Here is a 26,901-nt window from a genome sequence, read left to right as displayed (position 1 = left end):
GAAAAATGAACTTTTACACTTTACCGTTCAACACTACATCTTTGGGTTGTTGTTGTTTTTTTTAGCGCAGACACATTCCAGTATTCATTTTAAAGCCCCGAATAGCCTCCTGAAACTCGAGGGTGTTTTGACAATCTTTACAGTCTGAACTGACATCCTTATCTGCTCACATGGATCTCGGGGGGAATGTTCAGACAGCCGATGCAGGAATGTGTTTGGTTTAATAATTAAACCAGCTTCTAGGAATGACGGAGAAACGTGACCGACGTCTGACTCAGGTATGCTGAACCTTCGCTCCTGAGGGGATTAAAGCACCCTTAGCATCTTTTATTTGTCTGGAGAGATACTCATTAGATTTTGACAGGGGTTAGATTTAGGAATGCAATCACTAAAAGGTAGTTATAGCTGTGCTTTAATTAGCCCACCAGTAGGGAGGCCAGCGATACAATTAAAGTCAGACTAAAATTAGGAATTACCAACATAAAACACAAACACTTCATGCAATTTTTGGCTCTTGTTTTAATTATTGCTCTTAATGATAGTAATGATAATAATATACTACACCCGTGGTGTTACGATATTAACCAAAGCAACCATTACATCTTTTTTCTGTACTTTTATTCTGTGTATTTAATTATACTGTTCGGATGATCAACTGATTCACCCCTTAACACACAGAGATGTTAATGTATGAACATTTATAAAGCAAAAGTTTTTTTTTTTCTGCTCATAGTTTTAGCCAAGCTGTTTGTATTTTGTAGACGCATTGCAACAAATGTTCTTCTCTAAATCCTTTCAAGCCTAATTTGTGATACGCTTCTGTGTTTTATAACCCCTATAAAAGTGAATTATTTGAAACTAAATTATAGCCTCTTCTACTTCTACGCTTCCAAACATCTTGGGTCAGTGAGTAATATTTTTTCTCAAAGAATGCGCACATGCTGCGTAATACATGCCAGATACGTGCTAGACTGTGTGATAAGCTTGAAGCACACGATGTATGCCTTAAACCAACCCAGGAGCTCGGTGCTACCTACTGGTGCGGTCGAGTACCACGTCTACGAGCCCCTTTGACTAAAAGATTGTTTTCTTAAATGTTTCAGGGATCAAAAGGTATTGAGGCTGACGGAGACGAAGACGAGGAGGCAGAGGAGGACGGCCTGATCCAGCCAGCTCAAGTGTTTGCACCAAAAAGTCTCATTCTCGTGTCCAGACTGGATTATCCTGAAATATTCCGGGTAATAACGCACCGTTTGATAAAATCTTGATTAAAAAAACATTTTTTCTGTTTGTTCAATAGAAATTCCTGGGATTTTTTGTCAAATTATTGTTTTATCTTGTTATCCTGAGATCATAAGCGTCTACTTTGTACCGCCTGCAGCACGGGTCAGGGCGGTATAAGTGCAAGCATGCACGTCACTGGAGTGAATTGGGCATAGTATCTTAAGAGCCTCTTATCATCCCTACAAAATTTAATCACACGGAAAGTCAGTCATGATGTTTGCGAGTTATGCTCCCTTAAAATTGACCAAAATTGACGTAAATGGCGCTGCAATCAATTTTCTTCTGATTTCATTATGAGAATAGCATGCAGTATATGAAACTGTGCTATGCATGTTTTTCTTTTCAGGGATGCTTGGGACTGATCTACACCGTGTATGTCGACAGCCTGAACTTCCCTTTGGAGGGCCTGGTGGCCAACCTCTTTACATTCCAGGTTCCTGTTGCAGGTGGATCGCAGGTACGTCTTGTTTCTGCAGGACAGCGGCGCTTCATGAGAGTTCATCCCTGTAGATAAGTATAAAACTGTGAGGGATATGTATCATACTGAAGGCTTCCTGATATTTCTCACCCGTACATGTTGATAGTTGTTTCTGAGATAAAAATCAATAATAATTGACCTGCTTTAAGAGAAAATGTTCAGGTTGTCAGCAAAAACGCCTCACAAACGCAATCCTATAGATACGTGCGAAAACTAGGTCTTTCACTAAAGGCTATTTAATACATCTATCAGTTACCGTAGTTCTTTTTTTTAATTATTATTTTATCTTTGTTTTTAAGAAGCAGCTTTATGTAGGTTTATTTTCCGACCGAAATTCTGCTTTTATTGCTCACCAAAAAATAACATGTATAAAAAAATTACTTAAGACACGTTAAAGTATGAGGTATACTGTGAGTGTAAAGTCCCAACGTCAGCATGGGATAATAAAAAATAAGCCGTTTTTATTTTTCTTCTCCAATATAAAACGCCGGAATATTCATCATTAGGGTTGCACAACATATGGTAATTGAAATATCAGCACCTTCAACCTGAATGTGTGACCAAGACTATTTTGGATGCAATAATTGTTGAGCTCACTCGTTGCATGCAGTACAGTAGGATTCAGACTGCTGGTTGGGGTCTCTGCACATAGATACCAGTTCCCCGAATTACTAAAAGTCATGGACAGTGCTGGAAGCACAAATGACAAAGCGTGGGGCGAGGAAAATGTGGATTCATCTCACTAATATCGTCAAATATTTACCAATAATTTAATATATATATATATATATATATATATATATATATATATATATATATATATATATATATATATATATATATATAAAAAATTCAATTTTATTTATATAGCGCCAATTCATGAAACATGTCATCTAAAGGCACTTTACAAAGTCAAGTTCAATCATATTATACAGATTGGGTCAGATTATACAGATTGGTCAAAAATGTCCTATATAAGGAAACCAGTTGATTGCATCAAATTCTGACAAGCAGCATTCACTCCTGGGGAACCGTAGAGCCACAGGGAGAGTCGTCTGCATTGTACATGGCTTTGCAGCAATCCCTCATACTGAGCAAGCATGATGCGACAGTGGAAAGAAAAACTCCCCATTAACGGGAAGGAAAAACCTCCGCAGAACCGGGCTCAGTATGAACGGTCATCTGCCTCGACCGACTGGGGTTACAGAAGACAGAACAGAGACACAACAAGAGAGACAAAAAGCACAGAAGCACACATTGATCTAGTAATCTGTTCTACATTAGATGGTAGTAGCGGGTGAGCCGTCTTCCCTGGATGATGTCACAGTTAACAGAACGCCAGACCAGGTGTACCTACTATGAAGAAAAAGAGAGAGAGCAAAAAGTTAAAAGCTGAAATGACGACACGTAATGCATATTTGAAGAACAGTAGAACTCTATAGAGTGAGAAAATTAGATCCTGATGTCCTCCAGTAGCCTAAGCCTATAGCAGTAAAACAATAAAGGTAGCTCAGGATAACATGAGCCACTCTAGTTATAAGCTTTGTCAAAAAGGAAAGTTTTAACATTAGTCTTAAAAGTAGACAGGGAGTCAGCCTCACGGACCAAAACTGGGAGTTGGTTCCACAGGAGAGGAGCCTGATAACTAAAGGATCTGCCTCCCTTTCTACTATATATATATATATATATATATATATATATATATATATATATATATAATCAAAATATCAGTGCCGACTGATTAATATAGCTGTGTTTGCTCGGATCCTTTGCAGATATTCTTTAATATGACTGCTGCAGTTCGTTTCTTGCGAACCTGTTGCTGCCTGTTTTTGGTCCACTCTGCAACTGCTGTAGCTGGTTTGTCCAGGCGTGACAAAACAGCTACCAAAGTGGTGTTTCCTTTGGGTAGAAACACAACAATCCCCCCCGACCATAAATCTGAATTGCCGTTTGTCGGTTGCGCTACAGCTTGACACGGAGCGTGGCGCCTGTGGAAATTTACCGCAGCATCTCATGGTGACATGTCTTTTTTTGTTTTTCTCTCTCTTTGCCACCGCTTTGCAGAAACTGTTCAGCCTGGGAGCAGGAGATCGGCAGCTCATCCAAACACCTTTGAACGAGACGTTACCCGTGACATTTAAGAGTGTTGCTCTGCTCTTCCAGCAGCTGGGTGGGTTCAAGCCTGTAATTATGAGATTATAGAGACATTTTTGACTATTTGTGGCTTTTTGTATACTGTAGCTCTGCTAAATGTCAAGCTGTTATGTACTATAGTGGTAAACTGAATACCTGCGGGAGAAATCATCCAATTAAATGTCCCCGCTGTTTGCAGGGTTAATTTACGGTCTGAATATGATTGGACTGCACACAATAAAATAGTGTTAGTTGTAAATGTTGTTTTAATATAATGCAGCTTGTCATGGGTAAAGTGCAATCCACCATTTGTTCTCATTAAAAGCTTGACTCTACTGTAATAACATGATTTGGACTTTTATAGAGCCACTAATAGCTGGTTCCTTCCGCACAGAGCGTTGCTGAGGGGAAAGTTTAGTGGTTTTTGCTTTTGTCCCGTCAGTCTCGCCATATTTTGCATGAACTGGAACAAACCCATGATTCAGATTTGAAGCAGTCACACGGTTTCACATCGCATAGCTTTTGTAATGCGCTGATAGTGTGAAATTAAAAGGCTTTGTGCAGGCGATACATGCTTTGTTAAATGCATTACACGCCTTATCCGCGGTGACTCATACCTCGTGTTAGTTTAGCTGCTTTTGGGGGTCAGATCTGTCACTCCGCTCAGCCCCTCATGGCTTGGCATGGACCGTATTCTGAGCTGTCGAGCATGACTTTGTATTTCAAGTCATACGTGAAGAGCCACGCTTATTTGCAGCATGCATATTGTTTTAGCTTGGGCTGAAATTAAATATAATTCACCTGAAATGTGTTCTGTAATGGAAAGTTGGCTCCATTTGATCAGGGGAATGTGGTTTAAACCAGAGCAGCCTCTTATTTCCTTTGAGCATTAACACCATCCTTTCTCTGTTTAGACAGAATGAGGAACATACACATGGGGGCGGGGGTGTACTTTGATTGGGGTTATGCTGGGGTTATGGATTCGCAGCCAACCTGGATACACAGAACAATGTTGACATTAAATTTTGCCATGGGTCGGTCAGTCCTCATAAACCTGCGTCCATTAATCAGTAGAGCGGTGTATGCAGTTTTGTTTGCTCATTTAACGGTAATTAGACATGTGGCGGGGAACGCTGCTCAGTTTTTTTTATTTTGTTTAGTTAACTTTTAGGGTTATAAAGGCCAATGCAGGTTAGTTAAATAACATTAGGAGGAGTTTAAATGGATGTTTTCAGCTTAATTTTCTATGCTTTTTTGTATTTTTAGCATTGTAATTAATAATCCAATTCCTCATTAATAATAAATATTATTTTTGCACAAATGTTTTTAATAAAAGCCTATTTTTACACAGCAAACAGAGACAAAAACACAATCCCAACTCTGCCAGTCAAGTAGCAAAGGCTTATGTTCTCTCAGGATTGTGATCAGCATTTGTAAAATGTTGTAAAGATGAAAAAAGTAGGATTAGGGGATTACAGGGTTAGAAAGTCATTTCTTTCTGGAGCCCTCTGGAAGGGTTTTTAGGGTTGCCCATTTTTATAGTTCCTGCCTTTTATTTAATGGTTTCATCCATCCATCCATTTTCCTACACGCTTATATGATTCATTGTGATTCCCAGCCAGGTAAACTGCACTTCAACTTGGAATAAAATTAAAAAAAGTCACTTTTGATTTTAATCTGGAACCTGAAAAATAAACAAGTTGCTAAGATTATAAAGTGAATCTGTGGATTGGAAATAAAAATGTAAAGATCTTCAACATAAATAACATTTGTCTTTACGGTTCTCTCCGGTCCTGAAGGCCAAATATTAATATATGTGGTTGGTGCTTAATATTCTATGATGCATAATCATATAAGGGGGAAAAAATATTGTTAACCTCCTTTTCTTACCCATTAATCTATACTCAGACAAGTGACAAAGGATCAATTGATGGATGTAGACAGACGAACAAAAAGTTTCATCTGCATTGATTAGTTTATCCCTGTGTCCATATTAGGATGGCTGTGTAGACATGCAGGTCGACATATCACTCTCTGTGTGCACGGGTCATAGAGTCACCGGAGAGGAATGTGTGTTGAACATGTCACATTGCACAGGAAGTACATCCCCCGCCGGGGTCGAGACAAAACGGGCCACCAACAGCCCCCGCTGTTTGTTGTTTGTGGCCTTTGTTTTGCCTTTCTTTCTCCGGGGGCTGTTGCTGTCACCTCTTTATTTACAGCTCGGAAATGCGTCGCTGTTTCCACGAGATAAGTGCACACCTGAACTCTAGGCGGGATTCTCAAACCTGGACTGCAGCTTTTGGTCATGTTTTGTATATTTTCGCGATATGCGACGATTGTAACTACATAATTTGTTCCACTGCGTCTAGTTAAACAAGCTGGTTTGTTGGGAGCCATGTTTCCTGTTTATCCCCTGAAGCGCTGCACCCGGGCAGTCCAAGCGTCCAGACCCAGCGCCCCCAGCGGTGCGGATATGTCTGCCAGGGTTCCTCTCGTCTTATCACTCCAACGTGTGATTAATTGGTCTGTCTGTGGCTTGATGGGAAACAATAACAGGAACTATAAACTTAGAATTCACCCTGATTGTCACGCTGGTTATGCAGCATCAGAGTGTGTAATTTCCTCTGTTTTTCCGAGAAAACCGTTCCTTTGCATTTGGAATAATTTTACATTTTGTGTATTTTTGAGAACAATGACAAAAGTAATAATAGTCCAACTGTTATTTATACAGATTCTGGGATCAAGCATCTTAAATGTCTTATTTTATACTAATTCGTTTGGTAAGACATAGGAAAGATGGACCAAATCAATGGTTAAATGCTAATCAAGAAATATTATGTAGTAGTTCATTTCATTTTGGGTAATTCTGATGTTTTAGCTCAGTATTATCATTTTTAGATGTATTTGCAGCAGGAAAAAGAGCACAAAGAAAATGGCTTGGGTAGTTTGATTTTCAACGGCGATGCAGTGAAACAGAAAGAGACAAAAATGCGTTTACCTCAACTTTAAGACTTTTTTTCCCCCCCTGCTCTATCATAAAAATAACAGTTTGTAAACCCTTTAGCTGTGCTGCAGTAAGTGTTTTTAAGCACTGCATGTCCGTTTGTGGCATAATAATGTTCAATCACCTGCAGATGTTCCCATTTGTTTCTAAGAACATTCTTCTGTGGTTGGTTTGCCTTTCAAGACACATTCAACAGTACGCCGTTTATTTCAAAGCTGTAGCGGCGAGTCCTGGAGCTGTGATGGGCATTCGTATAACTCCCAAATGAATTTTCTTGTAATCTGTTTTTGAGGTTTTAAAAATTTATAATGAGGAGTGTTTGAAGAATGACCTGGAACAGAGAAGAAGTCCATTTCCAACGAATTACTCATCGTTTTTTGTTTTTTTTTGTGTGTGTGGTTTTTGAGATTTTCTTTTTCTTTCTTTTCAGGGATTCAAAACGTTCTGAGCCTGTTTTGTGCGGTTCTGACAGAACACAAGGTTTTGTTCCACTCCAGCAGCTACCAGAGGCTGGGAGAGGCGTGTCGAGCCCTGGAAGCCCTCATGTTTCCTCTAAAATACAGGTGAGCGTGCACGTAACCCTGCAGACCGGACAGATGGTCATGTGAGTTTCCACAAACACTGACTCTTATGGCTCACATGTCTTGTGCTCCGTGATAGCTAACACTGCTCATTATTCCTTTCCAGAAACTGTGTTGCAAGTGCTTTTTTTCTATCCGTTTATCAGAATCCACTTTTTCTAGAAAGCTGCTCCAAACTTCCTCTTTCCTGCTTTGCTGCTTAATGTATATACATCAGCCTTCCTGTTATGTAACAGATTTTAAATTAGCAAAATAACACGATGGCAAAAAAATAAAACAGGTGGATAAACGGTAAACGGCAAGCATTGACCAACCAAAACACCATTACTCTCCAAATTATCTAGTATGTTCTGACAGAAAAGCCAGAATACAGAAAAAAATACGTGTTGTTTATTTCTGTAGTCCCACCTATCAAGATGTATTAATTTTTTTAGCCTTGCTCCTTTAGGATGGAGTTGCTGCGTGTTAGCCTTAATTGCATCAGTTCCCTTTTGGTACCATCAGATTGACTGGTGGTCCAAGTGAACCTGTGCTCTTTGAGTTTTTACCAGGACCTTTGATGTCCTGTTGTCAACATGTGCAGAAATGTGGAGCTCTGCTCCAAAGTGATGTCTGTGTAAAAGCCTGAATGGGCAATAATGTGGTGGAGCAAGTTTATCAATGCTCATAATGTTATTGCTAATATGTTAAAACAGCTCAGCAAGAAGGTCCTGGGTTCAAATTCTGGCCTGGGGTCTTTCTGCATGGAGTTTGCCTGTTCTCCGTGTGCATGTGAGGCTTCTCTCTAGGTATTCCGGCTTCCTCCCACAGTTCAAAAGCATGACTGTGTGGTTTATTAGTTTCTGTGTGTCTCAGTGTTGCCCAGTGATGGACTCTCGACCTGTCCAGGATGTACCCTGCCCCTCACCCAATGACTAAAACATTAGTTTTCATTTAAATGAATCAACAGAAAAACCACCTTTATTACCCTAAAGTTAGAATTTTAAGTAGGAGGTTTCTCACCAACCCCGAGCTTAAAATCCAACATGGCTGCCTTGCATTGAAACATTAGTAATAGCCACAATGAAAATTATTTTTATTGCATAAAATTTATGATACCAACTGCTGTTTCACGACCGCCTTGACAAAATAATGTTACCGCATCTTTTAAAAGTAAAAAATGCAGAGAGATGTTATGTGTTCATCTTGTATTGCTAGTAGTAGCTGGCCTGTTCGCTGATCTTAGCAAACGACGGCGGTTCGAACGTTGGGGTTTGATGTCGTAAGTAACCACCAGCACCTGTTCCAGGTTCAGCGAGTTCTGCTTTGGTTCAAACTGAGATTGCTCAAGATGTTTTCTGCTTCATCTCCCTTTTAAAAAGCTTCGGATGATTGTGCAAAACACGGCCAAGTGTCAGAGTAGGCACATCTTGTTCGGAGGCTACAGTCCTCAGTACAGCAGTCGGTTCGATTCCCTGCCACGGGCCATCTGCTGCATGTCATCCTCTTCTCCCTCCGCCCTCTTTCTGTCTAGCTACCAATGAATAAAGGCCACTAGTGCCACCAAGCCTTTAAGAGAAGAAAGGCATTACTGACAAAGCAAAGATTAAGCAGCTCATCTGTTGGCATCACAATTAGTTTGTTCAGGTTTATCTTGGAAATAATGTAGCACAATCAGTGCACCACCAAAGACAGTGTTTTCAGATGTATGCTGTGTACACAGAGACACTTGGTCACAGCTCTCAGAGCTGACTGTCCCCTAATCAAAGGAATCCCAGCTCCATCCTGGCCTCTGCGGTGACTGAGTGTCCTTTGGCATGACAAGTAAGCCAAGTTTCTCCTTATGGGCTGGCTAACAGCATGCATGCCAGCTCAGATGGCTCGGCAGCAATGGGAGCGACGCACCGTTGCTTTACTATTTATACTGATGAACCCGAGGATGGTAAAACCATGCTAGACTTTACTGTTGACGGGGTTTTACTGGGGCTGTCAGAAAATCCAGCTCCAGACATATCCTACATTAGCATTAAATAATCCACCTCTTACTGTTTATTTAAAATTACTTTAAAATAACGACCTGTAAGAAATGCCATGTGTAGCGTAAAAGATTGATTCAGTGTGGCATTAGGGACGTCATGTAGCAGGCGGAGGTTAAAGCTTCGTGGACTGACTTTAAACGGAGAGGTGAAGCTATGAGGGGAATTTATTTCCTAACCGTCTCTCTTCCCCGAACTCCCAACAAACAAACCCTCGTCTTTCCCGTTGATCAAGCGACGCACGGGACGTGTTGCTGCTGGCACGAGCAGCACGCGTTGCTCGGTGCTTGAACACAGTCATAGTTTACGGGCTGCAAATGCTCGTCCAGTGTGAGCATCAGATAAACCAAAGACGGTGCTGAAACCAAGCTGCTGCTGCTGATGGTGCCGCTCATCTAACTGTGGGGCCTGACAGCAAAGCTTCAGTTTTTTTTATGCTGCAAAGGTTGTTTTTGCACACCCTGAACCAGATATTGAACGCACGCTCTGGAAATAAGATGGGAGGAATGAAATGTTCTGGGGGTTTTCCACATTAAGCCATCCATGCCTAGTTTTTATGTTTAAGTTGCACCATACGTGTGTGCTTGCATCTAAAAACTGAAAAAATACAGAGTGAAAAAAAAAATAGAAGGGAAACATGCAACTAATGATTTGAAGGTGTCTTCGGGGCTTTTAATGGATGTTGCAAGATGCGTGGGACGCATCCACAAACCCTGAGGTGTCAAGTAATGAAGTACAAATACTTTGTTACTGTACTTAAGTACACTTTTTAGGTATCTATGCTTTACTCCATTACTTATTTTTCTTCCTACTTCTGACTTCTACTCATTATATTTTCACACAAGTATGTGTACTTTCTATTACTTACATTTTTAAAACAAACGTTACTCGTTACTGTTGGCTTCAGTTTAATATTTATAAACTATTCGTCAAATTTGTGCTGACGCGAATGTTTTTGCACCAAAGGGTATAGTTTACCTTAGGTATTTGATGGAACTCACACATTTATGTTCTGGCAGTTCTTCTGTTTGGAATTGAATTCCAATAAAGTTTGAGAGAGAACATGCTCCTTGAGTGACTTTGTCTTTGACTAACGGGTTAATGATTATGTTGTGTCTTGGGCCACATGTAGAACTAATTAGTGTTTAAATTAAGCTTTCAATTCATATAGTGGCATTTTTTTAAAGGTTACTTTATACTTTTATACTTTAAGTAGTTTTTGGAGCACATACTTTTTCACTTTTACTTGAGTAAAGAGGTCAAGTTGATACTTCAACTTTTACCAGAGTGTTTTTAAACTGCAGTATCTATACTTCTACTTAAGTAACAAATGTGTGTACTTTTGACACCACTGCACAAACCCTACAGTTCATGAACTAACCCTTCCCAACATCCCCCTTTGATGCAAGATTTATGCCAATATTTGCGTGTACGGTTTTAATAAATTATAAATTTCAATTTTAATGAGCACCTGTAAGGGTTTGTTTGCCAGCAGCCTTGTTTGCAATCTGACTCTAAACTTCAAATGACTCAATATTTCACATTTCAAAACATGCCTCTAAGGTGTAAGACATTAGTGCTGAACTATTCAGGTCTTGAGTAATTTGGGGTTACGGGTTGAATTGGAAGACAATGTGTTTAGACATGAGAAGAAGTACATGATGTCTGTTAAATACTTTCTGTTTTTTACCGCGTGTAACACAGCTGAGGATTCTGGTAAATGATGTCAATAAAAAATTTCCAAAGTTTGTACATTATTTGATTGATATAGCTGAGAAATGTATTGGAAGCTGGGGAGATTTCTTAAATATGTCTACGCAAGTAATTCAAGATTAATTTCACCATTGCCAGGAATTGTGTTTTCTGTTTATTAACCTGTGTGACTGATAGAATTGCATTGTGTTGCATATAATTATTTTCTGCGTCTCTCTTTAATGCATTTAGTTACCCATACATCCCGATTCTACCTTCACGGCTGCTGGAGGTGTTGAGCTCTCCCACGCCTTTCATCATCGGAGTGCACTCCATGTTTCAGAATGAAATCCAGGATCTGGTGAGCGCTCGTTTCTGGGGATTTTAAGCATTTCGTTAAACTGTTATGTACACACACTGAACAAAAAGATACATAACCTTTCTTTTCATCTACTGAGATTAAATAAAAAATAATCCTTTACTGTTTCAGGTTAGTTAGGATCACCTAAACTTTTTACGAGACATATTTTTTTAATGACTTTCTTCAAAGTCAGAAGTTTGCATACAGTAAATTAGTATTTGGTAAAGCTACAATGTAACTGTATGATAGGGTCAAACATGTTGGGCATCCCTCTAGAAGTTGTTCGGATAAGTTTTCCCACATTTTGGCTCCTTCCTCCTGATAGAACTATGTGGGACAAACATTTCCTATGGGACTGAGATGAGGGCTTTTATGATGGCCTCTCCAAAACATGGACTCTGTTGTTCTTTTACAAGTTTGTAACCGATTTGGTGGTATGCTTCGGATCATTACCCATTTGGAGGCCCATATTATGAATTATCTCTTGAGAAATTTCTTTAATATTTTCACATAATATTGTTGTTTTTTGGGGGTTTTTGTGATGCCATCTATATTGAGAAGTGCACCGGTCCTTCCTGCAGCATATACCCCCCACAACATAATGCTGTCACCCCCCGTCCCCTGTATATAAGATTTTAAGATGGTGTTGTCAGTCTCTTAAGCTTTCCCCTTTTTCCTCCAAATGTACCGACAACCATTATGGACAAAACATTTCAATTGAAGTTTAATTGGACCACAGGACATGCCATCCTAAAATTAACATCTTTGGTTCTGAGTGCATCTTTGCAAACTTTTTTTTGTCATAATGTCTAAGAAAGAATAAGTGTGTTTGAGGTGCTGCCTTAAAATACATCAGCTCAAATGCGGATAAATGACCCAACAGAATCTTACAAAGCTATGGCTGCATCATCATCATGGCTTTACTAAATAGTTTAAAAGTATAGAAATCTTAATTGATGTAAACCTCGAAATTTGAGGTAATAAAATAGCCTCTCTCAGTGGCAAATAGAAATGTCTTATTTTTTAAAATTTTTTTTTTTGGTCCAAACTGAGCTAAAACAGGAAAGGGTTAGTCTGATTTTAATATCCACCATCCAAGTTTCATTTTATACAATGTGTGTAAATATCTGGCTTCAACATCATTTTAGGTTTTTATCTGCAACAAATCTTGCTATTTTTTCCAGCTAAGACATTTGTTTAACTTCTGCTTTCTTTACATAAGTGGAATCTGTAACTTCAGTGCTTTAATCAGTACAGAATCCTTAATATACATCTCTCTCTCTATCTATCTATCTATCTATCTATCTATCTATCTATCTATCTATCTATCTATCTATCTATCTATTTATCTATCTATCTATCTATCTATCTATCTATCTATCTATCTATCTATCGATGTTAATGCTCCAATCAAACCTCATCTGTTAATGTTGTTTTTTAATTGTTTTGATCAGCTGGATGTTATCATTGCTGACCTGGATGGAGGAACCATAAAGATTCCCGAGTGCATCCACTTGTCCTTCCTCCCTGAGCCTCTTCTGCACCAAACGCAGTCTATTCTATCCCTGGTAAACATTCGCACCTTTGCACACGCTCAAAAATCTTCCCTGCAGAACTTTTCATGTTTATCGAAATCTTTTGACACAGGTTTATAAGCACAAGCAATGACAACTTATGCTGCTGTTTAAAACAATAACTGAGCTGAAAATGACTAAAACATTTTGATATATACGTTTATTTTTTTTGGCTCAGGTCTTGCACCCTGATTTGGAGATTGCAGACAATGCGTTCCCTCCGTCGCGCACAGCGCCCTCCAACCTCAAGCTCCTGGTAAGTGAGCTTTGTCGTGACGTGGCTACATTTGCGGTTCCTAAGATGTCTCGTTTTAAGGGCAGACGGCCTCCTGTTCCCCTCTGAATGAGGGCAGGCCGTTCTTCTCAGAAATAGTTTCTTATCAGAAAAAAAAAAGGTTAGTGCTGGAGTGAGGTCACTGACAGTGACCCATTACCTTAAAGACAAACAGCATGTCTGTTGCATAATTAACTTATCGGACTGCATTTGTGGCATATCTGTTTGATGAGTAATGCTTTTGTGGTGTGTGTGTGTGTGTGTGTGTGTGTGTGTGTGTGTGTGTGTGTGTGTGTGTGTGTGTGTGTGTGTCAGGACAAAGAGGTGAGGGCCGTCTTTCTCAGGCTGTTTGCACAACTCTTCCAGGGCTACAGGTCTTGCCTGCAGCTCATCCGCATCCACTCCGAGCCCGTTATCCACTTTCACAAGGTAAGATATCTGGTATGGTGGAATTGAGCAAAAGTCAAAATTTCCACTATGCGTCCTAAAAAAAAGTGGTTAAGCAATCTCACCTCATAAAACCCGTTGCTCCTTTGTAACACGGGTGTGTTTTCACACGTCGCTGACAGATAAACTTGTCGGGGATGTATAACGTTAGTGTTTGTATGTGCATGTGTGACTGTGCATATTGTTTTAAATGTGTCAAGGGGCTCCAGTGACTCCTCGTCGATGCTATCCGTTTTGTTTATCAGAGTGTCGCATGAAGAGCCGTGAACCCGGGCAAAATCCCGGCAGAGTGCCATGTGAAACGTATTAGGTTTACCATTTTGTTTTGCGTCGAGACTTTTGTTTGTTCGTGTCTGCAGTGTCTCCGTGGTGACCCATTAGCACATCATCCCTAAAGTACCCCACATGGATCGCATTATCAACTGAAGCTCTGCCTGGAATCCCTGAGTGGAGTGTTTTATCTCCTTCTGCCCACAAGCGCAAATAATTACACAGGGAAATTAAATTCATTTGCATGCAGTCGTTTATAATTACTAGATTTACTTCCCCCTTTTGTACGTGCTGAATAACTTATCCGTGTTTTAGACTATAACGAACCTCCTGCAGGGTTTTCTCTTTTTTTTTGGGGGGGGGGGGAATATTTGATCACATCTAAAACTCCTGTGATCACAGTGCTTGTTTTGTAGTCTGCAGTAAATCTCTCTGAGTAGGAATCGCTTTGCTGCCATCTGTGTTGAATTGTAACCCCTCTATTGCTGACATTTTCCAGACTGCCTTCTTGGGCCAGCGAGGCCTCATTGAGAATGATTTTCTGACCAAGGTTCTGGACGGCATGGCCTTCGCTGGGTTTGTGTCGGAGAGAGGTCCGCCTTACCGAGCCTGCGATCTCTTTGACGAGGTACGGCACCACCAAACGCTAAATATGAGTTTAAACAAAACTTTATGCAACAAGTTGCTTTATGACTATTTGTAATATTTAGATGGTCAGTTATCTCTGTAGCACTCGGTTACATTTTAAGTAACTTTGTCAGGAATTTATTAGACTGGATTTGTGCTGCATAATGCTCTTACTGTTCAACATCCAGCTTTCATTCCTTCTTTTGCTTTTTTTTGTTTTTAGTTTTTACCTAATTTGGTAACTTTATTGGAAAATTCAAAGCGGTTTTACCCAAAATGTGTTGCCTTGACTTAAAGTAATTTTAGTTGTGCTTTCTTTCTCTGTGTATTGCTTTACAGCTGGTGGCCTTAGATTTTGAGAGCTTTAAGGAAGAGGAAGCCAACCCTAGCAAGCTGCAGAAGCGCATCAGGGAGCTCTCAGAGCAGCTCTTCAGAAATGTAAGGCTGATTAATTCTCCCGGTGTAGTGGTGGTGCACTGGGCAGAACAGGTAACCTCTTTGAGGAAATATATTTTTCTCAAAAAGCCTCCATTAATGACTATGATTGTTATTGAGGCCTGGATCATTAGCTAAATGCAATTATTTCATAATTATTCCATTTTTATCAGGTTCTGGTGCCACTAATTATTGCAACTGAACAATGAAATGTAGCATATATCAATGAGAGCTTGAACTTTTTATTTCCGACTGTAGAAAAACCTTTTAAAAACAAAAACAAAAGAACAAACAGATCCACTTTAACATCGACTTCATTAAATCAAATATGAAGAGCAGTGCTGCAGGGGGCTGCAATATTATTGCTTCCAACACCCTGGACTTTATGTGTCCGATGTGAGGATTTATACTGTAAAAAGGGAACTAAAAGAAAGTCAAATTTTCTGGAAATTAGTGTATTTTTCCTTGATTTGAGCAGCTAATTAAGACTATTTGCCAAAGGAATTAGTATTTTTACCCCTAAAATAATATAATTAGATACCCTGCAATTGAAACAAGATGATGGAGATGAATTGTTCCTATTTTAAGTCTAAAAAGGTTATTTCTTTGGCAAACGGTCTTATTACCTGCTCAAATCAAGGAAAATACACTCATTTAAAGAAATTTTTACATTGAGTTCCCCTTTTGCAGTGTACTGCAGGCCGAACGTCTTATTTGCATGCAAAGTGTGCATTAATGTCCAAACAAAATGCCAACCAACAACTGTCCTTTGCAATAATATAAATGGACACAGCGATGCCAAGGATGATACTGTATGTTGTGCAGCTCTTACTTGGAAGTCCTTGTATTGTAAAATGCTCTCGTTTCACCTTTCAGAATAAAAGCTGTGTTTTTGGGTTAGCATGCATGATTAAAACTTTATGCATGTTTAATTATGGATGTATTTTTTTTTTATGACCAGTGCAGTCCAGTGCGGGGCAACTTAAAGGGCTGGACGTGGCCTGCGGGCTGAAAAATGTCCCTGGTCTGCTATAAATGTGTGTTCCTGTTTTATTTGTTTGTTTGTTTTAAATACATCAGTGTGTTGTTTTTTTTCTGTTTTTGTGTTTTTTTTGGGCTGCAGGAGAATCCAAACCCCCACATGGCGTTCCAGAAAGTGCCTCGGCCCTCTGAAGGATCCCACCTGCGGGTGCACCAGGTACCCTTCCCACTGCTCGATGACGAAAAGGTGGAGAAGATGCTGCAGGAGGGTGTGGCGAAACACAGCATCGCTCCTGTTTCCTCGCGACCAGAGAAGAAGTGCGTCGTTCCTGCCGGACCCCCTGTCGGTATGACCGGCTTTAAGCCTCTAGAAAGTCAAATCATTTTTATTATGATGTGCAGGGATTTTCCGCCAGTGCTTTTCATGTGTAAACTTGCTTTGTGCAAGCTCTGGAGAAAAGAGGGATTTAAGTTCTGTGTTTTCCAGGTCTAGATAAGCATAGAAAAAGAAAATTAAATAGGAAATATTTGTATTTCCAGACTGTGTTCCACATCCCGTTGTCTATACTGTCCTTCCATCCATCCTTTTTTCTTGGTATCCTTCCTTGCTTCTGTCTTTCCTTCCTTCCTTCCTTCCTTCCTTCCTTCCTTCCTTCCTTCCTTCCTTCCTTTCTTTCTTAATTGTGTCCTTTGTTTTGCATCCTTCCCCTATGCCTTTGCTTCTATCTTTCATCCTTCCTTCCTTCTTTCCTTCCTTCCTTCCTTCCTTCCTTCCTTCCTTCCTTCCTTCCTTCCTTCCTTCCTTCCTTCCTTCCTCGTTTCCTTCCATCTGTCATGCCTTCATTTTTTGTCGTTTTTCTTTTCTTTAACCTATCTGTCATGTCCTTCTTTCCTTTTGTCTTTCATTGTGCTCTTGTTTTCCTCTGTGTTTACTTCCTTCCTCCTGTCCCCCCATTCTTGTATCCTACCTATTTCCAATCCCTGTGTCCTTCCTTCCTGTTCCTTCCTTGTGTCCTTTCTTTCTTCCCATTTTTCCTTGCTTTTCCTTCCATGTGTCATTCCTTCCTGTCCTCTTTCTTGCTCTCCTGTATATTTTCCTCCCTTCATTATTTCCCTTCCTTATGTCTTTACTTCCTCATGTAGTTCCCCCTTTCCATCCATCCATCCATCCATCCATCCATCCATCCATCCATCCATCCATCCATCCATCCATCATATCCTGGTTCAATATTTTAAAATGACCGTAAATATGTAGGAACCCTGTTAGTAGCAACTTTGTGTTTTGTTTATAACCAGCAGTGGTTTCTGTTTTTTTCTCTTCCAGTCTCCATTATGGGCAAGTGTGGCTCTGTGTTTAACAGCGCTCGCAGGCTGGAGGTGGTGAAAAGCTGCATTTCCTTCATCTTTGATAACAAGACCCTGGAGACTGAAAAGGTGATGCTCACTGTCTTTCATCAGAGGAGCTAATCGGCCTTTTAAGGAAGCTCATTAGCCGGGAGCATCTTTCCTCAGAGTTGCACCACGCCAGAAAACAACTCTCCACCTTTATCACTGTAATACGTCCCAGCTGGGACTCAGGCACTCGGGCACTGGATTAGATACTGTGGATCATTAATATTTTAAAGTTTTTCTTTGGATACATTCCCAGAAATGAGTTATTTGGGAAAATTAATCATTTTGCATAGAAGTTATTTAGTTTCCGTCGCTTGTTTCTCTCAGTCTGTGTATCGTCACACATGAACCTTTTTTCCTGATGTGCTTTCGGACCGCTGCCAGTTGCTTTATGTATCCCCGTCGTTTCATATAGCTCTTGTATAATCCTTGCCTGCGTCTTTATACACAGCATAAGAATGCATGAAAGACATTCTCCTAACCCCGGAGGAGACCGTAAAACTTGGTCAAGAAAAACACCATAAGCCATAGATAAAAAGTACACAAAGCCATTTTTTAATGATAGAACCTGATCCGTTTACCCCCCCCCCCCAGAAAAGGTCATTTGTAATTTTACTTTTACAAACTACAGAGGAAAATTGCAGCTTCTATTGCCTGATCACTTGCTTCCTTCTCATTTGAACCCCCCCCCCCCCTGTTTGTGTACCGTTATGGCACCAGACCCTGCCCGCCGCGCTGCGCGCCCTAAAGGGAAAGGCGGCTCGCCAGTGTCTGACCGAGGAGCTGAGTGTCCACGTTCAGCAGAACCGAGCCATCCTGGACCACCAACAGTTCGACTACATCGTTCGAATGATGAACTGCGCCCTTCAGGTGAATATGAAGGCCAATATGACATTCTCACAGTACCTTGAGTAAGAGCATCACAGCATCAGCGCATTTATTTACATTATAGCTTGAATGTGAATGGGATAATATTTAATCTCTAACTTTTAGAGGCAGCAGAAAACAATTCTTTGTTCACCAAGACTGCGTGTTTGTCTCTCCCTGGTGCCGTCGTTCTTTAGCATCCCGTCGGAAGTGTCAAAGCGATGTTTCACGCAGCTCCTAATGAGTCGCCGAGGCTTTACTCACCCCCGAGCCGCCGGCTCTTTACTGGTGGCTCTTCATCTTTTTACTGCCCTGAATCAGCTCATTCCTGAGATTTCGTTCATCTAAAGCTGTCCTCACAGAGCGCGGTTTTTATGGGGTGACTTTCGGATTCCGAGCGTTCCTTTCTCCCCAAAAACATAATGAAATGCGCAGAGAACACGCAGGTCTATTAGACGGGCCGTTTCTACACGGAGCCACATCGGGTTGGACGCTGTCAGTGCAGGAAAATGGAAAACAAAAAAACATACCTGTAAATTCATCAGTTCTGCTAAAGATATATCTTTCAAGTTGGATAGTTCACTTTAAACGTGTCGACACAAAGCCTAAAATCTGCAGGCCGTGACTATGTAATTATACAGAAAATAGGAGCTTCCGAGGGAGTTTTCAAAGAATGTTTCCCCCTCCATGATTCCCTTTGGCAGGCTGCTGAAAAACAAAGTGATCTGCAGCAATATGTGGGGAGAAAAGTAATTATTTAACACATGGTGAAGAGATTGGATGCACCGTAGAGTGCACTTTTTGTAAACGTGAAACCAGGGGTAAGAAAATAGTCCGGCCTTCTCTTGAGGGCTGTTTGTGCCTCTAACGTATTGATTTTAAATGTGTTTGTGATCAGGTCTGCGTAGATGCCAGACGGGCCGGTTTCTGCCCTCGGTTCGGTTTCGTCCTCCGGCTCCGGCGTGACGGATCAGCCGTCAGATGATCTGTGAAAGAAATATAAATAGAAAACGCCTCGGCCAGTAATTAGTTTCATATTTTGCACTGACCCTCTCCTTCAACGCCCAGTCACATAAGAACCCCCCATAACACACACACACACACACACACACACACACACACACACTGAACAAAAATCTGTGTTAGCATGTGTGACGTCTGCTGTTAAAAATGTTGCTTTGTCTAATGACCGCATGTGTCCTTGTTCCGATTTATGGAAAAATGTGTTAACGTTACACATTGATCCGCGGTGACATCATGATTCCGCGGGCCAATCACAACATTTGTCGCGAGCTGTCGGCTCCCAGCTAACGGCCTGTTTGGACTCGGTTTGAAAGGTTTTTCGCAGCTGCAGGAAGTGACCCAGCAGTTTACAACCGTTGAAAGGTCGGGACGTCACAATCAGGTGGCGTTATTGCTTGTCAATTCTTCTTTTATTTGTTTCGTCTTTCACCAAAAAATAAATAAATAAAAAAATGTTGTTGACACATGATCAGGAATGAGCTGATGTTACTCATGTTTCCTGTTTAGACTGTTTTAATCAGGATCTGCGCCATTAATCAAACACAGCACCGGCCTTCGTTTAGGCATTCTGCTCATTTCATTGCCATTGCACGCACTAATTGCTTTGTTTGTGTGTGCGTGTGCGTGTCTCTGTCTGTACACACAGGTCAGTGGTGCAGCTTTTCGAAATTAACATCGTGCGAGCCATGCGGGGGGGGGGAGTCCTGCTGTGGATGTGTCGTGGCATCTCAACCATTTCCTGTCAGATAGGATTATGAGCCCTCTGCGCTCTGCACTCTTATGGCCAAGGGCCTCATGATGGTGCGCGCGGGGGGAAAAAAAAGCCTCTGAAATGCAGTTTACTGTGAGGCGGGGGGTCCATGTGCGGGGGGATGCAGGTCCGTGAGCGCTGTATGGTTGGAGCAGAGCACACGTTAAACCCAGATGTTCTTGGAGACGAGCTGTGTGGATGTTTTCGATGATTGTCCTGTAATCTAATCCCTATCGATTGAACGTATATCCATCATCCCAACGCCGAGTACTACCCTTCAAATGTGTTCAGCGTTTACTTTATGGGATTTAAAAAAAAAATGATTTAGGTCATATAGGAGTCGCCTGCTGTGAGAACAGGGCCCCTTTCTGCCTCACTGGCCTTGATGTAGATGACCTTTATGTAACGTGGTCACTGGGAATCTCGGCCCGATCTCATTCCCATAACTTGTTTTTCTCGGATATTCGCGAGTAAATCAAAGTTGAACGTCTCCGTTGATCGGTTTTCATGTTTTTTTCAACCAGATCTGTTTGTTGCTCATTTATGCCGGGCCACCGTGCAACTGTGCAGTTTTTTTTTTTCTCTTTCTCCTGTTGGAGAAATTACAACATCTCTGGCCGTTTGCCTGCAAATTTGACATAAATTCTGACAAGACTGCAGTTCCTTACAGTCACTGAGTATAATTGCTGTTGTTCATCGCAGAAACGTCAGATGAGATTGTTTGTGATCTGAAAGACACGAGTTACAGCCTTAGCAGTCAACTAGACTAGGTCAAAAACCACAGATCGAAGAAATCTTGGTGAAATCTTCATATCTCACACTAACCGGCCACTTTATTAGGTACACTTTGCTAGTGCCGGTGTGAACTCCCTGTTGGTTTCTGAGCTGCGTTATACCCTTGAGAGCGGAAAGTCGGCAGCATTGCCCAAAGATTTTGGCCACCTGGTGGTCAAAGCTCTTTGTTCCTGTGGCGTTGCTGCAGGAGTCAATGTTTGGGTCCGGCAGGCACTCAAGAGCCGGGGCCTGGGCAGGCAAACTCCCAGCCTCACTGTAAAATGACACATCTTGTTAATGGTCCGTAAGGCTCTGAATAGTCCTGGGCTTGAACACATTTCAGAGTCTCACATCATGTATAAACCTTCAAGACCCCTCAGGTCATCTACTTAGTGTTCCCAGTACCAGAACTAAGAAATCTGCAACCTTTACAGTCCAGAGAGCCATTTTTACCCTCAGTCAGGCTAAATAAACCTGTGCAGAGCCACAGGTGCTGCAGGATCTTTTGAAAAAAAGACAGCTCATAATTTTAATATCTATTGAATGTTGATATTTGTAGAAAACTGACAGGACATGTCATTCTTGTTACATGCTCCTTTTTTAATGTAGTTTTCTTCACCCCGGTTCTTTTGTTTTTCTCCAAGCGCCAGTCATACGTAAGCACTACCATATGCATGAATGGTGCTAAAGATAAATACCTGCTTTTCCTTCCCTTGCCCTCATCGACAGTGTTTTGTTTTCTTGTTCGTTGACCTCAAAACTCCCATCACACTATGACAGATGAAATTTCATCCCGCAGCTTTTCCTGGAAAGTGCGACTTTTCTCAAACTCAAAGGGAAGTTGTCGTTTCTTCACATCCTGCACGCTCACAAACACGGCCTCCTTTTTCTTTCCTTTTCTTTTTTTTTTTTTGTTTGTTTGACTGCATACGTGTCAGAGAGAGGACTGCCGTGTTAGTCACCCTTATGCTCCGAACAGCTTCAGGAATTAGGAATAATGGTGAGACATGCACTAAATAATAGGAGGAAATGAAGACAGCAGGGTGTCCTCGCGAACAGACGTGCAGAGTGACAATCACTTCTCGCCCCCATTCTTGAAATCCTTAACAGGTTAACCTGCTTTTCCCCGCCAAGGGGCACCGTGTGTGGTTCTATTCAGCCCGGTCACAATCACTGAGCCCTCAGCGTAATGCTCATGCCATCTCAGCTTTCACTCGTCAGTCCACCTAATCTCATGCCATGCTCTGGATTTCACTGCTATCCGCTGGCCGTGTTAGCTGACCTTCAAAGCTTCTGAGTTTCCTCTTAGCCGCTCTGTTTGCTGAAGATAAAGGCAACAGATCTGACAAGGATGAAAGTGAAGCTGGTCATTCTCTCTTTGTAGCTCTGAGTAAAAGTATTCGCCCGCCCCCCAAACAGATTTGGACAGACTTGGATGTTTCAGATCATTAAGCTGAAACAAAACACAATTTGTCCAAACCGAGGTGGCCCTACACTACAAAAATGGAACTAAAAATAAGTAAAATGTTCTTAAAATGAGTGTATTTGTCCTTGATTTGAGCTGGTAAATAAGCTGATTTGCCAGTGGAATAAGATTTTTGCACTTAAAATAGAAACAACTCATCTCCATCTTATTTTAGGGGTATAAATACTCATCCCACTGGCAGATGATCTTATTTACCTGCTCAAATCAAGAAAAATACGCTAACTTTAAGAACATTTTATTTATTTTTAGATTTGTTTTTGCAGTGTATGTGGAAAAATACATTTTCCTCAAATCTGATATCTGGTTGTGCCACCGTTAGCAGGTAAAAACACAATATAGCATCTCCGGACTAATCTTTAAATAAACCATTTTGCAGGGCTTTCGAACTTGAACGCCTGGGCATTTAAACAGCATCTCAGTTGAATTTAAGTGCTGACTTTGACTAGGCCATGCTAAAACCTCCATTTAAAAAAAAAAAAAAAGTATTTTTTGCCATTGTAATGTGGACTCGTTGGTGTGCCCCGGATCATATTGCATTCGTCTCAGTCCTGAAACAGCAAAGCAGTCCCCGACCATCACAGTGTTGGACTGTCAGTGCGATGCTGTCGCTGTCTTAGTTTTATGGAGGGTTTACCGTGATACACACCTTGCTAAAAGTTACTGTTTGGTGTTGTTGGTCCAGAAAATATTTTTCTAAATCTTGGCGATTACATTGCTTTCTGTAGCAGATGCCAGACGTTTATTTTGGTCTGCAGTTATTTTCACCTTGAACCTTTTCCATGAATGGCATTCTGCCAGGTCTGACCTTAACTGAGACAGGTGAGGAGGTGAGGCCTGCAGTTCTCTGCTCTTTTTTGCATCCTCCCTGATGGGTTGTTAGATGTACTCCTGGAGTAGTTTTTTTTCTAGGCTAGCCACTGTTACCTCTGATGAATGTTTCCTCTGTTTGCGGATAATCCCTCACTGTGTTTCATTTGAGTCACGACGCCTTAGCAATGGCCTTGTTACCTGTTCCAGCCTGATAGGAGTCGATGACTTCATTTCTCATCTGTTGATTAATATATTTGGTCTCAGACAGATTCTCTTTTTTTTTTTTTTTTTTTAGCTCTACAGGTCTGGGCAGTGTTTCACAAAGAAACAGGCTGATTCAGATAGATTTTTTTTTTCCCTTGATGGATGAAATCATCATCTGAAAACTGCTGGTTTCACCGACATAAAAAATTTGTGTCATCTACAACATCTAAGAGTGAAAACGGCAAAAACGGAAGAATTATTTAGGATCTCTTATCCAAGTGTTTAATGGAGGACGTGGTGTTGAAGAAAGATTGTGACGTTTTGGCGGAGGCCATTTTCAGAGCTCAATCTGTCCTGAGTTTCTGTTTCGTCAGGTTTTCGTTTTTTGGTGGCACCTTGGCGGTTTCTTAGATATTCACACTTTTGTTTTTTTTTCTCCTCTGTTCATTTCCACTTGTTGTTCTGTTTGACTGCGGTCCATGAACTCCTGTGACCTGCGCCTTTGTTATGGACGCTTGTAAACAAAGCTTTGGTGCCGCTCCAACAAGCTGGAACATTTCACCGCAACCAAAATAAGAAAGAAATTTTTTTTTGAAAAAAAAAAAAAAAACACTTGCGGCAAGTAAAAGTGAAACCATGTAGCTCCATCGACAGGGGGCCAGGCTTTCATGCGTTTCACTTTTTCTCCCCTTGGTGCTTTCTTATTATTAAGGAACGGTGGTAACAGCCATCCCCGCCCCTTGCAGACCGCTATCTGAAGGGCAGCATTCCTTTCCCTACATCCCCTGATTGTATCTCACAGTATTTGGAAACTACTGCAGCTGAGCGGTTAATATTTCTGAACGTTTGCGTTTGCAGGCGGCGGACAGAAAATGCAGAAATCGCTTTTGATGAAGTTGTTTTCTGTCTGCGAGGAGCCGCTGGGGGTTAGGAGGTGGGGCGGCGGGTCAGAATCAGGGCTGCTGTTTGCAAGGGGTCTTAAATCAAGCTTCCTCTGGCCATTCTTCTCCAGCAAATAAATCCCAACACAGCTTACCAGAGATAAGAACCAATTTCCTGTGTGTCAAGTACTTCTAAACCCCAACATGCGTATTTTCGTCTATTCTCATCACTCTTATATGGTCTGTGTAGGAAAAGGTTAGTTTGGGCCCCCTAATCCTCTCCTCTTTAAGCCTCTTTATGCACTATTCATATGAATACCTTTGTCTTGATAAACAGAAAAAACCTCTCTGACTAATTGTGACCGCTTGATTGATGGCCTGCTTAATTCCAAGGACAGAGTTTTTGGATTTTATGCAACGTCTTGTCATTTTATTTCAAAAAAGGCTCATATCTGGTTCAAGAATGCTAACTGTGACATTGTCAATAATCTGACAGAAAAATGACCCCCTGACAATTGTGTCAAGGAGGGGGGGATTATATAAGTCTATTGAAAGCACATGGCCTGTTGACGGCGCAGACCAGAGTGTGAGTTTTGGAAAGCCTTTCTTCCAGCATCGCCCAGACTTTACGTAACGCATTTGGTGAAGATGGATTGTTTGCGCCCCAGGATTCTCCCCAAATCGCATCTCTGTGGTGCCGATTTACAGCAGGTTATCAGTTATCCACTTAGATGGGGCGCCTTTTATTGCACTGATCCAGGAATGTGGTGTTTATCCTCTGAACTGATTGCTCTCTGGCCACCGTCTGGCTAACCTGCGTGAGGGAAATCATTGCTTCTAGGCTTGCAGCTCGAATGATGAAAAGGTGTTCAGAGTCTGTAACGTCGCTGCTGTTTTGTCTCACGCTGCCTCTCGTCTGTCCCGCAGGACTGCTCCACCTCAGAGGAGTTTACGGTAGCTGCGGCGCTGCTGCCCCTGTCAACAGCCTATTACAGGGTAAGGAAACTCCCTGATAACAATAACGCATGAGTTGGCAGACTGGAGAATCAGCCTACAGTCATCTAGTGTTTATTCTGTGTTTTATCTGTCTGACAAGATGTCCCCACAGCTTTTCCATGGCTAATTCTTTTATTTACCTTTTAAAATCCTTGTCACAGTCTCAGTTCTGCAACACACAGTGAGGAGGATGGCGAGGGAGATAAAAAAAAAAAAATCCTTTTATTGGTTTCTGGGTAATCACATTCAATTCAATTCAATTTTATTTATATAGCGGCAAATCATGAAACATGTCATCTCAAGGCACTTTACAAAGTCAAGTTCAATCATATTATACAGATTGGGTCAGATTATACAGATTGGTCAAAAATGTCCTATATAAGGAAACCAGTTGATTGCATCAAAGTCCCGACAAGCAGCATTCACTCCTGGAGAACCGTAGAGCCACAGGGAGAGTCGTCTGCATTGTCCATGGCTTTGCAGCAATCCCTCATACTGAGCAAGCATGAAGCGACAGTGGGAAGAAAAACTCACCCATTAACGGGAAGGAAAAACCTCCGGCAGAACCGGGCTCAGTATGAACGGTCATCTGCCTCGACCGACTGGGGGTTACAGAAGACAGAAGCAGAGACACAACAAGAGAGACAAAAAAGCACAGAAGCACACATAGATCTAGTAATCTGTTCTACATTAGATGGTAGTAGCGGGTGAGCCGTCTTCTCTGGATGATGTCACAGTTAACAGAACGCCAGACCAGGTGTACCTACTATGAAGAAAAAGAGAGAGAGCAAAAAGTTAAAAGCTGAAATGACGACAGTCATTTCAATGTAATACAATGCAAAACTGGAGAACAGTAGAAATCAGTAGAGTGAGAAAATTAGACCCTGATGTCCTCCAGCCGCCTATGCCTATCACAGCACAACTATAGAGATAGCTCAGGGTAACATGAGCCACTCTAACTATAAGCTTTGTCAAAAAGGAAAGTTTTAAGATTAGTCTTAAAAGTAGATAGGGTGTCTGCCTCACGGACCAAAACTGGGAGTTGGTTCCACAGGAGAGGAGCCTGATAGCTAAAGGATCTGCCTCCCATTCTACTCGAAATGCTACATGAAAGCAAAACTCATTCTCTGCTGTTACTGCAAAGCAACCATTAGATCTTATCTTTCTATGATGTTTGTTACACTCGGAGACTTCAGCTGGAGTCATATGTTCGGGTTGGATGAGGATAAGGATGAGGTTTTTGACGTACGTTCAGGTGCGATGAAAAACAAACGATCGGGAATATCACGCCTACTGTGGAGTGAGGTGGAGGGCCTGTGATGCTGTGGGCCTGTGTCTCTTCCAAAGGCCTATGGAAAGTTGTTGGAGCGCATGGTATCATGGTCTCTGCTAAACACCAGCAGATTTTGAAAAGAAATCTGGTGGATCCGTAAACTGGTCGAGATGAGCTCTTTCAGCAGGTCAGTCATCTAAAACGTACGACCGAATCAGCACTGAAATTATTCCCCAGACACAAAATCAGCCTTCCTGCTTGATCATCTCCTTCCCCTAGACT

At 41.4% G+C, this 26,901-nt stretch overlaps 1 protein-coding gene across 2 annotated transcripts in view; it reads left to right on the top strand.

Moving 5' to 3' along the window:
• The window catches only part of sbf2 (SET binding factor 2), a 126,923-nt gene that overhangs the window by 54,765 nt on the left and 45,257 nt on the right, over positions 1 to 26,901 (top strand). For both annotated transcript variants that reach the window (XM_036130721.1, XM_036130720.1), the window contains exons 4-17: positions 1,104 to 1,238; positions 1,631 to 1,741; positions 3,830 to 3,935; positions 7,336 to 7,468; positions 11,446 to 11,554; positions 13,009 to 13,122; positions 13,307 to 13,384; positions 13,718 to 13,831; positions 14,619 to 14,747; positions 15,086 to 15,184; positions 16,305 to 16,509; positions 17,487 to 17,596; positions 18,275 to 18,424; positions 25,278 to 25,346. In XM_036130721.1, the coding sequence (XP_035986614.1) occupies positions 1,104 to 1,238; positions 1,631 to 1,741; positions 3,830 to 3,935; positions 7,336 to 7,468; positions 11,446 to 11,554; positions 13,009 to 13,122; positions 13,307 to 13,384; positions 13,718 to 13,831; positions 14,619 to 14,747; positions 15,086 to 15,184; positions 16,305 to 16,509; positions 17,487 to 17,596; positions 18,275 to 18,424; positions 25,278 to 25,346 (1,662 nt within the window). The remainder of the gene's footprint in view (positions 1 to 1,103; positions 1,239 to 1,630; positions 1,742 to 3,829; positions 3,936 to 7,335; positions 7,469 to 11,445; positions 11,555 to 13,008; positions 13,123 to 13,306; positions 13,385 to 13,717; positions 13,832 to 14,618; positions 14,748 to 15,085; positions 15,185 to 16,304; positions 16,510 to 17,486; positions 17,597 to 18,274; positions 18,425 to 25,277; positions 25,347 to 26,901) is intronic.

Source organism: Fundulus heteroclitus, unplaced genomic scaffold, assembly GCF_011125445.2.
Source record: "Fundulus heteroclitus isolate FHET01 unplaced genomic scaffold, MU-UCD_Fhet_4.1 scaffold_38, whole genome shotgun sequence".
Lineage (NCBI taxonomy): Eukaryota > Metazoa > Chordata > Actinopteri > Cyprinodontiformes > Fundulidae > Fundulus > Fundulus heteroclitus.
This window is presented reverse-complemented; position numbering and strand designations above follow the sequence as displayed.